At 37.3% G+C, this 17,004-nt stretch overlaps 1 protein-coding gene across 39 annotated transcripts in view; it reads left to right on the top strand.

Moving 5' to 3' along the window:
* The window catches only part of RIMS2 (regulating synaptic membrane exocytosis 2), a 459,058-nt gene that overhangs the window by 327,613 nt on the left and 114,441 nt on the right, over positions 1 to 17,004 (top strand). The window contains exons 29-30 of one of the 39 annotated variants that reach the window (XM_062568264.1): positions 5,299 to 5,352; positions 7,228 to 7,272. The exons of the other annotated variants lie outside the window; for them this stretch is intronic. Coding sequence (XP_062424248.1) covers positions 5,299 to 5,352; positions 7,228 to 7,272 — 99 coding nt within the window. The remainder of the gene's footprint in view (positions 1 to 5,298; positions 5,353 to 7,227; positions 7,273 to 17,004) is intronic. 39 annotated transcript variants of the gene reach the window in all.

Genomic DNA, 17,004 nt, shown 5'->3' with positions numbered 1-17,004 from the left:
AACCCAGCTGTGCCAGGAACTAATTGCATCTGATCACATGATGTTTGCTCTCATTGTTATATATGCTTTCATGTTTTATCAGTTTTCCCTACTCTTTGCTTAGTATATCTGTTTAGACTGTGAGCTCTCTGGGGCAGCAATTGTGACATACTGCATATTTTTTACTGCGTTTGATTAGAGAGACCAGCAGTCTTATTTACATCATAAGTTCATCATAGAAAAATATAATAAATACATTGAAAATAATTATTTTTATAGGAACGTTAGAATTGTTTCCTCTGGTAAGTACTTGTGGGACTTGAGAAGCTGTAAACATTTTTATTCAAAGACTGAGTACTGTTTTATTGTACCTTTGTCTAAGAGTAGTCATTTGACAAATCTGGGTTACAGAAAAATGTGAAATCGATAGATACTAAAGTTTTAATATACAATCAAAGGATCATCAGAGACTGAAGCTACAATGCCTAGACACACTTTATGTTACATTTTGTTCAAATAAAGGTGTTGAATACTGTAATTGAAAAAAACATAACACATGCTTTACAGGCTTTCATACATGCTACATAAATTTCTGTCATGAATTAAGAGCTCATATTCTATTCAAACCATGTAATTCTATTTTAAGGCTTTTGGTATTCTTCTTTAGGGTAGTGAACTATTTTCTTTAAAGAAGTAACACTCTACACAAGGAAGAGATTATTTAACTTTTGTCAGTGAGAGAAACTAATTGCGATTAATAGTTATTTTTTACTGCAAATAATTGCATTTGCAAAAAAAATTGTAAGTGAATGAAGTGCTGGTGATAGCAACGCTGAAATTAGTAGAATCAAAAACATTGACTATAGTCAATATAAATAATAATAATAAAGAAAATAAAGGAGGAAATAAACCTGAAAACTTGATAGTCGTTCCAGTGCATTGTTATGTGTTACTGTATGTTTTGACGATAATCAAGAATTGTCACAATACAAAGGAAGCATGTATGGCGATATTGGAAAACATTATTTTCCCAAGTGAGTAGTCTTTTATGTCGTTACTGAAACATATCTTTAACTGAAAATGAGAAATAGGATTTGCTATTCCATGGGAACATATTCTGAAGGTTAAGTTTTCTGAATTTTGAAATAAAATGTTTTAATATTGACTAGATGAAGTTAAAATGCTACTGAAGAAAAGAGTTAATTGTAGATACATTACAGACAAAAAGGAGTTAGAAGTCATCTCAGTTTTGTGAAAGGAGAAACCCACCCGACTATGTTTATAGTTCTTACAGTATTTGCATTTGATCTTTATAAATTTAAACAATATATCTTTGTTGCAGGGTTGGAACTGCATTGCATTTTTTAACAAGTAATAGAAATGCTGGGACTAAAGTAGAAATAAAGGATTGATTTGCAACTGGGGAGATTTTTTTTTCTACTGCAGCACTTAGTGCAATGCAGTATGTGCCGTGTTTATGCTGTGGGAATAGAACTGGAAGGGAAAGAACCTACGGGGAAAAAAACCTCTGAGTAACTGCTCTCTGCATTAGGATCAGAATTAAAAGGCCTTGGTTTGAGGTAGATTTAATTTAGTGAACTGTGTTACGTGGTTGCAGGTTTTTGCTCTAGGGTATGTAGGTTGTTCCAGAATAATCTATTTCAAAAGAATGTAGATATGTTTGTTTTAAAGAAATTTGGCTGTGGGTAGCCATAAAGAACTGTTAGTAACAGTACTGCATCGACCTGTATACTTGTCAGTGTCCAACATAGTCAACTGGAGAACATCCTTGTATCATTAGCTATGTCACACTTCAAACCTTTTATGCTCATCAAATGTTGGGTACTTCCTTAGCTTCCACAGCTCTGTTGCTTCCAGTGTCTGATTTAGCCTTTTTAAGAGAGAGACTGGCTATCTCTAAAACACATAGAGTTATATTACCTAGTCAGAATATAACATAAGAATATAGGGGGGTTTGGTTTTGTTTTTAAATATTGTTAAATTATTATGTTTTCATGCTAAAATACTTTTAAATCTTGTTTTAAAAAGTCATTTCGGATCACTAAAGGTTTCTACCAGATTTTAACTTTTGAGATGCCAAAATATGCTTTTTTAACCTTTACTTTGTTTTGTATGTTTTCAGGTTATGCTAGATCTAGAGACGTTTTGCTTAAAGTTAACATTTGTAGAAAAACAGTAGTATTAAGTGGAACTTGTTTTTTGCATTGGAATGGAAATGCACCTTTTACATGTTCTATTTAATGAGCACTATCAACAATAACTGAATACTGGAATATTTATAGCTCTTAAGGGTTAACAAGATTGTTTTCCCTTATGTGTGGCTATAATATATTTCTTTATTCTTGCTGGCCTTGATAGAAAAGTAAGCTCAGTGACTGACTGCTGCTGCTAATGAAAACAGAACACCATGAAGAGATATTGACAGTATTCAGTGTTAACCCTTTCAATTTGCTGTTAATTAATTGTAATGAAAGAAGTAAGTATTATTTTCTGAGATAGATTGAGTTTTTCCTTTCCTCTTAAATATAGCTCCTCCCTGGGAAAAAAAAAAAAAAAAAAAAAAAAAAAAAGGCCGATCAGCTGAAAAACTGGAAATTATATCAGAAAAAACTACTGTAATAAAATTTTAAGGTGTGAAAATGAAGTATTCAGAAATTTAACAAATAGTAGAGCTCTGTCAGGATTTGCCCTTCTATTTATGCTCAATGATACAGACTTTAATTACATGGTCTTGTCATATTCTTGTATCTTGGGCAAGTATTTTAGAGAGTGTTAAAGCTGATGTTAATGCTGATTAACTGTCCCCTCTTAATTTCAGGTATGGATGCTGTTATTCTAGAATAAAATTATCTACAAATGGAATTAACAGGGGATTGCTGACTAACTTTGATCAGGGATAGCTATCAGCCATAACTCCAGGCTTTATATATCTCAGATACAATTACAAGTCTGTCAGATGAAAATGACAATATATTGTCAATTGTATTGTTGACACACTTTATGCAGTAAGGAACATGAGTTACCGAGATACTCTGATGATTGGGAAAATAAAATTACTCTTGGAGACAGAAAGAAATGCTATCTATTTTAAGGGTTTTTGTGTCATCCGCAGTATAATTTGTGTTAAATGAAACATAATTTTGCAAATTGAGAAGGAATTTTATTATCTTTTTCAGTCCTTTATAATCTTTTGATGGGGTATAGAAGAATACTATTATAATGCAACTGTAGAGAACCAGTATTCACATTGACCATAATTCTGTCATATTCTGGCAACTGTGATTTAACAGGTTTAAAAATCCTGTAATGTGTTTGTAAAAAGTTACAGCTTACAGGTAGTTTGTTCTGTAGAATGTGATTGATCACATATATCATATAGGATAGGAACTTGGACTAACGTGAGCTTGGCAAGGAACTTGATGACTTAGTCAAGCAGTAAAATAAAAACTGAAGATATATTACTCTGCACCCACTTTTTGTGTGTATGTTACTGTGGTAGTGACTATGCAGTCTTAGATACTTTTGCTCTTGCACAGGATAACTCCTGATTTTGTGCACTTGACAACAAAGTAAAGAGAATGGCTTAGTTAACATTGGCTACTAGGTTGCCTTTGGAAAAATGCATGAAATCACCTTAGTTTTTTTATTTCTATTAGATATTTGCAAAAATACACCTTTAGATTTTAGTTGTGGATGCTTAGATCACTATCCTGAGAGGTTGAAGAGTTCAGTCTGTACTTGTTCTAAGGGCTATTAAATATTTTATCTGCAGCAGTACAGTGTCCATCGAAAACCTTGAGAAAATGTTACCTATAATACAGGGCTAAGATGCTTTCTTGAAAGGTGTGAAGCAACGATTTGTACTTTTATCTTGGACTGACAGAAGGAGGAATTGAATCTCTCTTACATGCCAGTTTAAGATCTTAACTTTCCTGTCTAGGTCTACAAAAAGCACAAAGAAAAATGAGCAAAGAGCCATACCGCTGTGCTCATGACAGCCACTCTTTATTTCTGTTTTAGGGTATTGTCATGCCATAAACATTCTAGTTTAATTCTAGTGGAATTAAATTCTTCTTTTTAAGTCTTTGGCATGCCTCTCCTACATGATTTTTTTGTGTGTGTGTGAGATAAGGCTGACTGTATAGAAGTTGTCCCTACTAATTATTTTACAATGTACAAAAATAAATTTTCAATTAGAATTTAAATTTTTTTATTTTGTCATAGATAAAGAGCAGAAACCTGTTTAGAAGTTAGTTTCCATTGCATTGACATTAATTATTACCTAAATCTCTCTGCTTGGTAACAATAACCCAATAGAACAAGAAATTTCCAAATTATGATTGCATGCTAACTAACCCCAAAGTCAAAGAATTCAGTGAACTATTTAGTTGCACAAGTAATGAGTTCTTGTGCACAAGTTGCACAAGAACCAGAAGAAATCTGGAAATAGAGAACACAAAAAGTGTTGACAATAAATAACATCTGAACCTTTAAAAACTGTACTGTATGGTATCACATCAAAACAACATTCAAGTAGTAACTGTCATTTAGATGAAATTAGACTTATGGTACAACAAGATATTCAAGTTAGCACTCTTTTATATTATTACTGTTGTTATCAGGGCATTAGATGAGTTTTACCACAAAAGAAAGTTCAAGTTCTTTCTTTATTACTTAGACAAAATAAGTATATTTCTTCACTGCTGTTTCCAACTGTTTCAGGGTTCACTAACATTTAGATATGCTCTAGGGCTCAGGTCCTTTCTGATTGTAGTTCCTGATGGGGAAGTGTGTATCTTTTCTAATTGTTTTGAAATCCAGGTAGAAATTACATTTTGTCCCCATATTAGAAATGATTAATGATTTAAACACACTTTTAAATATGCTCTTTGTTAATGGAGACTTGAACTTACAGTTCCAGAAGAACTAAAGCACACCAAGCAGAGGATGCTTTTAAACCAGTTACCTGTGAATATATCTCTGCTTTTTCTGCTTTAGTACTTACTGTCTGATTTCCAATGCTTCAGTAATTTGTGATAAATTGGCAAACAGGAATATTAAGGATCATCATTACTTGTAGAAAGATTTCACTGGAATAAACAGGAGTTATTAATAACACAAGTATTTATTTAATCTGTGATTCACTCACAGAGTAATTTATGCTACAGATGGAGCGTTTGTATGCTATTGTGAATGTTTTTTGTTTGATGTTTGTCTTTTATTTGATCAGGTTGTAATAAAGCATGCATGTTTTTGTCTTTTTTTTTTCCTTTCTTATATTTCCTTATACAAATGCAGCAGGAGATGAAGAAAACAAGCATGCGGGAGTTCAGGAGTCAGAGGTCGAGGCAGGTCTGTCTCACCACAAGTGCTTATCTCCTTTAGAAATATTTCCCCCTGAACATGTAGGGAAGCTTTGCCAGCCAGCTTGTAAATATATTACAAATCAAAAGCTAGACAAATATTTCATTTAAGAACAAGACAAAGAAATTCAACACAGAATAGATTACCAATCTGCACAAATCACTTAACTCTTTTTTTTATAGATACCTTGTTCTATGAAAGTATTCTAGTCTGTCTATGGTCAAGTTTCAGCCTTCTGACTGAATTAATACCCCTTCAGCATAGTACCTTCTTCTTTCTCATTGGTACTTTTGACAAGCAAGAAAGTTAACATTATTGTGTCATGACACTTTTTCATCCCCAGTTTGTGTAGGCACGCAAGTGCTGCTGAGCAAAAAGAGTAGGAAAGTGCACTGCATTGAAGTACTTGGAGTATTTTGCATAATGTCACTTATCCTACTTGAAAGAAACTTCAGTTGGTAGAAAAATGAAGCTAGTGTGATGAGAACTGATAGATGAAGATCTAGAGATACCCATTTTTTCCTTTTAAATCAAACAAGTAAAAAACCTTTTTTTAAACTGTCTCAAATACCAAGTGATTAAAATATAGTTTACATTCTAATTTCAGAAAACACACTTCCTGTATTTTCAAAGACCTGCAGAAATTTAAAGACTTCTTCAACCATCATTTTTTCTTGCCCTTAAGTTTCTTTCTCAAAGGAAGAATAATAAAAACATAAATGTTCGCAGTTAGTAGGTCAAATTCTATTAGCTCTTGAAGTAAAATCTTTTCTCACAAGTAGTATCTCTGCTGATAATTGTCTTTGACATTATATCAACTATGGTGGATGTGGAAGAGCAGCACAGCTGTACTTTTCTGGGTTTAAATATTTAGGGCTAGATCCAATACTAAAGTTAAATGTCTAAAATTAAGTGCTGCTGTTCCTACCTGAAGGCCTATGGATTGAAGCCCAGACAAGGGTAATAAGCTGAGGTTACTGTTGCAGTTACATGGAGAGAATTTAGTGCTCTAGAAGGGTGGTCTATGAAAACCAAAATACTGAGCAAGAACTCCTCTAGGACTAGCTGTTAGGAAATGTTATTATGTAAGCCTGAATTATGAACAAAATCTCACCCCTCCTTAAAAGTAAGGGTGCCTGAATCACAGCCTATTTGCAATCCTGTGCCCTGGGCCCTGCTGTTGTTGTTCTTCAGCAGAAGAAAATGTGGATCACTATTCTTTTCTTAAAGTGAAGATTTAGTGTGGGTGGGCTCATTAATTGTTCAGAGATCTGGAGGCTATAGTAGTCACCCAGGAGTAGGGAAACAAGGATGCTAGGAATTTCTCTATCTCCAGTGGATCAATTGTATTTTAGGAGAAGTCAGATCTGTTTGATGTATGTTATGCATGCGCCAAACATATGTGGCAAATTATGTTGCTCAGAGGACTTATATCACACTTAGTCTAGTTTCTAGGTCTCCTGAGAGTTATGCAGGAGTTAAGTGCCTGGGGAAGTTGAGGGCTCCCTCCGAATGTCAATGATGAACAAGAAGTAATGTTTGAACAAGGAGATTTGACAGCTGCAAAGCTGGATATTTTTGGAATTCTAGTTTGCACTTAAGCATCCAAAATGTCCTTTTAGACCTTGACCTTCCTGTTTTTCGTTGTAGTGCAGCTTAAATTTTTCTTGCTTTTGTTTTGATTTTGTGTGCTGTCCATTTGTGTGTACTGTTCATTGTGTGTGTTTTGTGATAGTGCAAGCATAGTGCATGCAATTGTGCTTACATAGTTTGTGAAGTATTTGTGTGTGCTATGGTTAAGTTGTTCACCATAGTACTAGTTCCAATTGTTAATCACCATTGTCTGTTTTTAACGTCATAAAGATAATGAGGAAAAACATCAAACCCCACCTATTAATGGGAGAAAAGGCAAGTTGATGATATTTCTAGTGAATTGTGGGTGTTTGAGAATTATTTACTTATTATTTGTTGCATGTGTGTGCATTGCTGTGTTCTATTAGTTCAAAATTAGTACCTTCGTGTATGTTCAATTTTAATGTATTGTTTTACTTCTTGTACTTAAAAATGTTTTTATCTATGGTTTTAAAGTCTTACTTGGAATCAAAAATATTTTTTTACACTTACCTGTATTACTGAAGATGTAGTTTACTTGTAATCATGAGGCCTATTTAGAATAAATAGGATAGTTTTTCTGTTTTTACTGAATCAGGAAATCCCAGTCACAGAATCAAACAGACTGGATGACTGGAGCACTGGAATGGAACATACGCTGTATCCCAGACTTGCTGCACAGGTCAGATGCAGTCTAAAGAATTTAGACTGACATACAGCTTTTCAGAATAAAGGGACCCTAGTCAAAGGAGTGATCCAAAGTGAGTCTGCTTAACTCACCTCCAGAAATATACATACACTTTTCTGAAAAACGAGGATGTAGTTGTCATGCCAGAAGGACCCGTTAGCCTGCTGGCTGAGCGAAGCATCTTCCATCTAAGACTGGGATTATGGGAAATGCAGCTTGTGCTTTGGATGCCTGAACTACTAAACAGGAGGCCACAAATTTTGTTTGTGCTCACTTTTCCTCTGACTCAGTGGATCTAGACTTTGCGAAGAGACCACAGCAGCTTCAGAGTTTTAAATGAAGAGTTAGACTAAATGTGTATTTTTTGTGAGCTGTGAGAATACCCAACGTATTTACAGATGCTATGAGTACTTAGGGAGAGCAATACTAGGTTTTAATTAAATTCTAATTGGAGCAAAGTTAAGTTTAAGTAATACATTGAGACTGCTCTACTTGTAGGTAGGCACATCGTTGTAATCCTTCATTCTGAGAAAATGGTGACGCAAAACAAACAAAAAACCCAAAGCAGATATAAAACACCTATAAGATACAAATTGTCCAGACTGAGGAACCTATATGCAGCTGAAATTCCTTATAAGTAACTGTTTTATGGATTTAGCTCTAAAACTACCTGGAAATAGGATAGATGAGAAAGAAGCTAACTGTTAATTTACCCCTAGTAGCTTCAAATTTGACTGAAAAAATTTGTAGCATTCTGAAATGGGTACATCACAATGTGATGTTGTTTTGTCCACTAGCCAGATGGAGTTTGTCTCTTTTAAAGTATAATTACAAAGCCAACATTTCTTAAATAATAAGAGAATAAGAGAAGTAATAAGAGAATAATGTCCATAGTTTTGTTATGGACAGCATTTGAAGGTAAATTTGAGTAATAAGAAAATGTACAGGTTATTAGTTAGTTAGAAGGAACAGATATTCTGAAGTACCTAAAGCTTTCTGAAGAAACAAATCTGCTTTTTTTTTCATCTGTCTCTAAGCATTTATTGCATTTTATTGGTTTGTGTTAGTTTTTAAAACTAGTGGCTGGTTTTCAGAATCATTTTTTCTGACTGATTAATTTTTTAGCATTTTAGAATTGTACCATAAACTTCGATCTTGACTGCACTTAGAGAGGGCAGAACACCTGCACTTGCTGGCAGAGCTTTTCTGTGGTATGCCTGGCCATGCACTAATCAATTATCTTTCTGAAATTCAAGAAATATTTGGTGATTTGCTGAACGAATACTCCTTTATATAGGGAAGTACCAGCACTTTAATCTAGGTGACTATTCTGAACTAGGCAGCTGTGCATTATAGTATTCAAACATCAAACTGGCTAGTATTCAAGCATCACTTCCTCCAAGCTCAAGAGCGGTGCATCCCTATGAGTAAGAAGTGCAGCAAAAGGGGCAGGAGACCTGCATGGGTGAGCAAGGAGCTCTTGGCCAAATTCAGACAGCAGAAAAAAATTACACAGAATGTGGAAGAGGGGACAGGCTACTTGGGAGAATTATAGGAATGCAGCCAGAGTATGTAGAGATGCGGCGAGGAAGGCTAAGGCCCAGCTGGAATTGAGTCTGGCAAGGAATGTTAAGGACAACAGGAAGGGCTTCTTCAAATACATCAGCAGCAAGAGGAGGACTAGGGAAAATGTGGGCCGGCTACTGAATGGGGCGGGGGCCCTGGTGACAAGGGATACAGAGAAGGCAGAATTACTGAATGTCTTCCTTGCTTCAGTCTTCACTGCTAAGGGCAGCCCCCAGGAAGCCCAGAGCCTGGACGTGAGGGAGAAAGTCCAGAGAAGGGAAGACTTTCCTTTGGTTGAGGAGGAAAGGATTAGAGACCTTCTGGGCAGGCTAGACATCCACAAATCCATGGGCCCAAATGGGATGCAGCCACGGGTACTGAGGGAGCTGGTGGATGTTGTTGCCAGGTCGCTCTCCATCATCTTTGAAAGGTTCTGGAGAACTGGAGAGGTGCCTGAGGACTGGAAGAAAGCCAGTGTCACTCCAGCCTTCAAAAGGGGCAAGAAGGAGGACCCAGGCAACTGTAGGCCAGCCAGCCTCACCTCCATCCCTGCAAAGGTGATGGAACAACTCATTCTGGATGGATTTCATCCAGGCATATGGAGGAAAAGAAGGTGGTCAGGAGTAGCCAGCATGGATTCACTAAGGGGAAAAATCCTGCTTAACCAATCTGATGGCCTTCTATGATGGAATGACTGGCTGGGGAGATGAGGGGAGAGCAGTGGACATTTTGTACCTTGTCTTCAGCAAGGCCTTTGACACTGTCTCCTGTAACATCCTCCTAGGTAAGCTCAGGAAGTGTGGGTTAGATGAGTGGACAGTGAGCTGGATTGAGAAGTGGCTGAAAGTCAGAGCTCAGAGGGTCGTCATCAGTGGCGTGGAGTCTAGTTGGAGGCCTGTGGCTAGTGGTGTCCCCCAGGGCTCAGTACTGGGCCCCATCCTGTTGAACCTATTCATCAGTGACCTGGATGAGGGGACAGAGTGCCTCCTTAGCACTCTGTTTGCTGATGATACCAAGCTGGGAGGAGTGGCTGACACACCTGAGGGCTGTGCTGCCATACAGAGAGATCTGGTCAGGCTGGAGAGCTGGGTGGAGAGAAACCTCCTGAGGTTCAAGGGCAAGTGCAGGGTCCTGCACCTAGGGAAAAATAACTGTAGGCACCAGTACAAGCTGGGGCTGACCTTCTGGAGAGCAGCTCTGCAGAGAAGGACCTGCAAGTGCTGGTGAACAATAAGTTGACCATGAGCCAGCAATGTGCCCTTTTGGGAAGGCCAATGGTCTCCTGGGTTGCATTAGGAAGAGTGTTGGCAGCAGGTGGAGGGAGGTGATCCTGCCTCTCTGCTCAGCCCTGGTGAGGCCTCACCTCGAGTACTGTGTCCAGTTCTGGGCTCCCTAGTACAAGAGAGACATGGAGCTACTGGAGAGAGTCCAGCAGAGGGCTACAAAGATGATCAGAGTGCTCGAGCACCTGCCCTATGAGGAACGGCTGCGAGAGTTGGGCCTCTTCAGCCTGGGGAAGAGAAGACTGAGGGGGGATCTGATCAATGTGTACAAGTACCTGAAGGGAGGGTGTCAAGGGGACGGGGACAAACTCTTTTCAGTTGTCCCATGTGACAGGACAAGAGGCAATGGGCAGAAATTGAAGCACAGGAAGTTCCGCCTGACCGTGAGGGGGGATTTCTTCCCTGTGAGAGTGACGGAGCACTGGACCAGGTTGCCCAGAGGGGTTGTGGAGTCTCCTTCTCTGAAGATACTGAAGGCCTGCCTGGATGCAACCCTGTCTGACATGCTGTAGGTGACCCTGCTTTAGCAGGGAGGTTGGACTAGATGATCTCCAGAGGTCCCTTCCAACCTTACTGATTTTATGATTCTATGATTCTGTAGGTGACAAGAGGTGCTATCATGCTTGACGTTGCTTTGAATGAGCTCATGCAACCACTTTGGCACATTACATGATGACTGTGCGGGCACAGCCAGGGCTGCAGCTCGGCCAGGAACCAGAGCAGGCGCCAAGGGGGGCACGAGGCAGGGCCTTGTCCCGCAGCCCACAGCGAAGGGAAGGGGAGGCTTAGGCTTCTCCCAGCTCTTTCCTGAAGGGCTCGGAGGCCGGCTGAGGTGCCAGCTGCTACGGTCTTAGTGGGTGAAGTGTGCTCAAGGCCCTGACGAGACCTACATTAAAGTCTTAATATTCTAGGGAGCATAAAAAATAGTGCACAAATCAACAGAAAAAAAAATCAACCAGAAAAATATTTATCAGGTATATCTAAGAAACATGCCAAAGAGGTAATCATTTCACTCCAGATATCTAAAAATTCTTTATATGAATCATTGTTACATTTCAGAATTTGTATGAAGATGTTTCATACATGAATTCCACATCTACATTATATGTCTTACAGGTGCACATGCTTGTGTGCATATAAGTGCAGAAAAAAATAAAATCTGCACCATGTTAAAGTTTTTTTCCTGCATTCTGCAGGGTGAATTTGCAGGCTTTTTGCATTGGCGTACATTCATGGAGCGTGCACACACTGCCTTGGGACTGAGAAAGCAAACTGAAGAAAGACTGTGCAAAAGAGATGCAGAGCAGCTTTCCTTTTTTTCTACATATATGTTGGCCATTACTTGTAATTTGCCTTATTTAAATAGTTGCTAAATTCATTGATCACTGGATTCTGGAAATATTCTGACTTGTCTTTCTGTTTAGTTTTCTTAACAACATGAGGATAGCTATACCAGGTCTGACAAAAAGTCCGTCTAGCCCAGTGCCTGCTCCTCAGCAGGCCAAGCGTGCATGCTGGGGAAAAGGAATACAAGCAGAACAAGCAGGTAGCAGTGCCTGTCTAGGAGACTGAATTCCCAGTCTCCTACTACATGTGCCTCAGGGATCTGCAGAAACATTGGTGGTATCTTTTTGTAGTCTCTCCATCTTTATCCTAAGCTTTTTTCTACCTTTTTCTGCATATAGCAGTTCTGCCAACACAAACCTGCAGTTCTTAACCAAAGGGATGAGCTGCTGACCTGAGCTATTCAAAATGTGCCTATTCATAATAGACCAGTAGGCCAGCTGGATCATACTCATTTCTAACATGTTTCAAGCATTTAACCAGAAGAGGGAGCAAAACTGTCATATTCTAAATGCAGATAAGAAGATACAAAAAACAAAGAAACCTCCTTCAAACAGTCATGGAAAAAAAGCCTTGATAGTGACTTTGTGATATTTAAACATATTTAATTGAACATAAACGTAGTTGATGTAGCATTGACTGACTATTTTTTTTTCTTCTTATTCATCTGGTACATTTAAGTGTTTATAGTGTTTCGCCAGGTTTAATAACTCTATTAGATTTGTTTAAACAGTAATATGATACTTTGATTTATAGCTAAAAGTAGAGTATCACCTGCTAAGTATTATTGCAGCTAGTATTCTCTTTGTGATCTTGCTTGAGTAATAGTACATCTAGAGTTTTGCTTAAAATAAGCAGAGTAGAAGATTCTATAAAATTATTCCCATACAGAAGGACCCACTAGTATAGCATGTTAATAAAACTTCAGAACAGAACCAATGGAGATTGCAACTGTAGATTATGATGAGGTGAAATTGGCACTAGATGACTAGGCTTGTTAAGTGATTTGCAGATACAGATAATTAACATATTCTTAAGTCAATTCGAAGAAAATACTCATAGAGTAAAGAAATAACCTACAGTGCACTATATTTTGTTACACTAGTAATGATAATATAAAATATAGCTATATGGCAATATTTTTATTACCTACCTGATGACTTTCATTAAAGTTGTTTTAATGTATTCCCACTGCAGCCCCAGGGAATAAAGCCCACAGTTTTTTTGCAGAATATGCAGTTCAGTAAAGAAGACGAAATCAAAACAATATGTAATGAAAATATATCAGAATTTTTATTGCAATGCTGACATTAGTTAAAAACATTATGTAAGTGATGCTTAAGTAGCCATTTACAAACAACAATTTATTTAGTTAAATATGCTGTTAACATATTCCAAAATTCTTCTGTTGATTTGGTTCCAGTTTACAGACTAGCTTCTTGTGAAGTTGTGTGCAGATGCTGTGCATCTGGCTCATAACAAATTGCAAAGGAGGGATGCTGCCCTGCCTTTGTATCATCTGCATTTCTACCAGCATTTAGGATGATGCTGCAAAGTGTAAGACCCATGTTCATTCATTTCATTCTCTGGAGGAAGCATAGATCGGTACATCTCATATGAATGCTTTGAGCTCCAATGTATAGAATCATACTTTCATACATTCTTTCAGTGTATGGAAAGAAAAGAAATATATGAACTGTTACTATATGAACAGGAGAAGCTGAGAAATGATCTCCTCAGATTCAGTGTAGTATGCTGGTACAGTGTTGTCTGGAGAGACAGGAGCTTTTGTTCCAAGTTTGTCAAGAAAAGAATGTATAAATGGTGTTACCTCTCTGCAGATAACTGAGCCAGAGTCTAGTTCCTGTTGCAGGTGCATAGGGGGACATCAGCCCCATTTTACTGAGGCAGCTAAAGATGTAGGAGCAGGACAAGGCTGGAATAAAGCTTTCATTGCTGAATGTGTGTCATTTGGACCTGGCCATCATGCTGTAAGCAGCATGCTGGCAGTGCAAGGTGAGACTGGACTGAATCCAGATATAAGGTAGTACATCTGGGCCAATTTGTGTGTCATGAATTCAAGCCATTTGCCCTTCCCCTAGAGGGGTTTGACACTGGTGAGAATGTTTTTCCCTGTATGAACTCTTCAAATTGATGCTTCTTTCTGATTTCTTAAGGACTTTGTTTTGTAAATTAAAATTTGGATAACATGAATTCAGCCTTTTCTGTAATGAAAATAAGTCCTCTTTAATTATTTCTTCTTTTTTGTATTCTTATGCCAGAGTATCTGGGTTAAACTGTAATTTCTCAGCTTTTGACAGTTTATCCTCACAATTCTAATGGCTTTCTATTGTGCTGCTTTGTGTTCAATAAGCTCTAGCCAAATTCACTTTTGACTTATTTTTGCAGTAGTCACCATATATTATTAAGAATATGATTCCTTTCTAAGTATTCATCTTATAGCATTAAAAATAGAAGTTCTGAGAATTTTTTATTTGCAGGAAAGATGACTAAATTAAATATGTCCTAATGAAGGAGTGAAGACATTATGATAACCTAATTAAAAGTCTAAAACTAGAAATGCACTGATAAAAATTGGTTTGCAGGAAGTTCAGATACTGAAAAGAATTAAAAGCTGAGTGAATTGAATCTAAAAAGATGGAAATTCAGCTAAAAGAGAAAGCACATGAAAAAGTTTCAAGCACAGGGTAGCTGAGTTTTAAGTTATAAAGGGGTGTTAATTGTCAGTACTGGAGAGGAGGAGGAGGAGGAGGGGTAGTATTTGCATAAGAAAACTTCATGTAATTTGCATCTTAGTATTTTGCTGCATCATCTTGTACTTATGCAGTTTGCAGCATCATTCCAGTTCAACTGCAACATTGCTGGTGCTAAGGAGACACAGTTAGAAATTCAGAAAAACTGGAGATCTACAACTATTCCTATTATATACTGTTTCTATATTTTTAATATCAATAGTCTAAAGAGAAATGTAAGAAATGCTGCAGTTGTACCTCTTCTAGGTGTACTGTAGTGCACCAACCCCCCTCCCAGACTGCTCTACTGAGTGTCATTCTCAAGAGGGAACAGCACACAACCAAGTCGCATCCTGACTTGCAGTGGGGAGACCAGGGCTTGCAGTGGTGGGCAGGTGCCCTGCGGGATAAATTCAAAGGGCTGTACCTAACGCGTTGTATCTTTCATACCGATGGGAAGAAACTTGAATCAGTGCATTTGTCCAATCATTCTAAGCTCAAGGGTGCTTCAGATAACTATAATATTCTGACTCAAGAAATTAGAATCCTGGATGGGTATTTTGATACGGGTATGTTAGGATGCTATACATTGGTTAAAAAAATATATATATATATAAATAAATAAATTGGAACATAAATTGGGAGCATCAGAAAATCTGATCCTTAACCATTAGAGCTTTTACTAGGCCATATAGTATGAAAATGTTAAGTTACTGCTGTATTGGAGGTCATATGCCATACATAATATAGTACGGTCCTACCTGGAAAAACTGTCTTGTGTATGTTCTGTAAACACTCATTGGAGAATAGAGAAAAAGAAATTATATCCCAACTAATTGAAAATAGTTGTGTAAATCTACGCAGGCTGTTGTTAGTTTGGATATGATTAATTTGAGCATTAAGCAGATACTATTAGAAGCTTTCAGAGATTGAGTGATTTAATTTAGTTCGAACTGTGCTGCAGTGAAAAGTCGTATACTCTTTCTTTGTGCACAGCACTGATGACTTTAAAACTACTTCAACCTCAAAAATCAAACTATGGCTCATCTGAAGCACAAATCTTGTTATTTCATCTGCAGAAGTCCTGGCAATAATAAAGCTAGTGTTTTGGAGGTTCATAGGATTCTAGAGAGATGAGTTACACAAACCTGTGGAGAGAAGAAAACAGGTGATTCGTTACTGGATGTATTATTAATTACAATACATGCCCTTGTATTTTATGCTGGGCATGATGGAATTATCAGTTGTCTCAGCAGCCTTTCATAGAACATTGTATTTCCCTTGCCAAGGTAGGAGCAAAATGCTTTTAGATCTTTGTTATTCGTTTCTCATTTCTAGTACTTTCTCTCAGTAGTGCAGTTTATGCATTGTATTCAATGACTTAAATAGAAGATAGTTACACCATCCTTGGGCAGGACAAGAACACAGGATTCTCCTGCCAGGAAGCGTCTTCCTCACTACAACACAGAGTCAACATCCCATTTCTTATTCTCTCCCTGCCCCAACGAGCCTCGCGCATTTGCGCATCTTCTAACTGATACCACTGGTTTTTTTTGGGTTTTTTTTTTTGTTTTTTATTTTAAGTGCTGACAATGACTGGTAATATCTTTTCACATTTAGAAGTGTTATGGAACAGCAGCAAATAAAAAGGATGCAGATAAGATGATACAGATACATGTTTACATTTTAAATGTCAGATATCCATCCTCCTCAACTAAAATAAAAAAATGAAATGTCATGGAATAGTACCGCTTTATGTCAATTGATTTTGAATTTACAACGTTAAAAGATGTATTCCACATGAATCAGATTCTTCTGTACTACTGTTCCTGTGATCATACATGTTTATATCTGTGATCAGAGTTTCTGAGAAACTTGTGCTTTGTGAGATCAGCAGAACAAGCAGATTCTAAACAGATCCAAATAAAAATAAAATTTAGGGAGTTACCTGTTAGTTGATTGGACCAGTTTTGGTTTTGACATGAAAGAACAAGTGTTACGCTAACTGCCCAGTTTAATTTTCAAAAGATGGAGAATTAAACTGCAGATTAAAAATACCTAACAAACTCAGAAAGATATCCCAGAATTCTAAGTTTAGAGAAATGAATTTCTCTGGAGCAGAATATACATGCTTCTATTCATAGCTCTTTTACTGGGGGTTAGGTCAAATATACTGGTTCCAGAGTATAGGATCTATAAGGTATTTTCTTGTTAGAGGGTATGCGTTGAGTAACATAATTTGTGTAAAATGCAAACAAAGCAAATCTAGTCCTAGATTTAAAAAGGAAACCTGACCTAGTTTTGCCTCGTTTTGCGACTCAATTCATTGTTAAGAATACTTGGTCAATTTAAAAATATACATGATTGATGGTTCAGTTTTTGTTTTGTTTATTTG

Source organism: Rhea pennata, chromosome 2, assembly GCF_028389875.1.
Source record: "Rhea pennata isolate bPtePen1 chromosome 2, bPtePen1.pri, whole genome shotgun sequence".
Classification (NCBI taxonomy): domain Eukaryota; kingdom Metazoa; phylum Chordata; class Aves; order Rheiformes; family Rheidae; genus Rhea; species Rhea pennata.
This window is presented reverse-complemented; position numbering and strand designations above follow the sequence as displayed.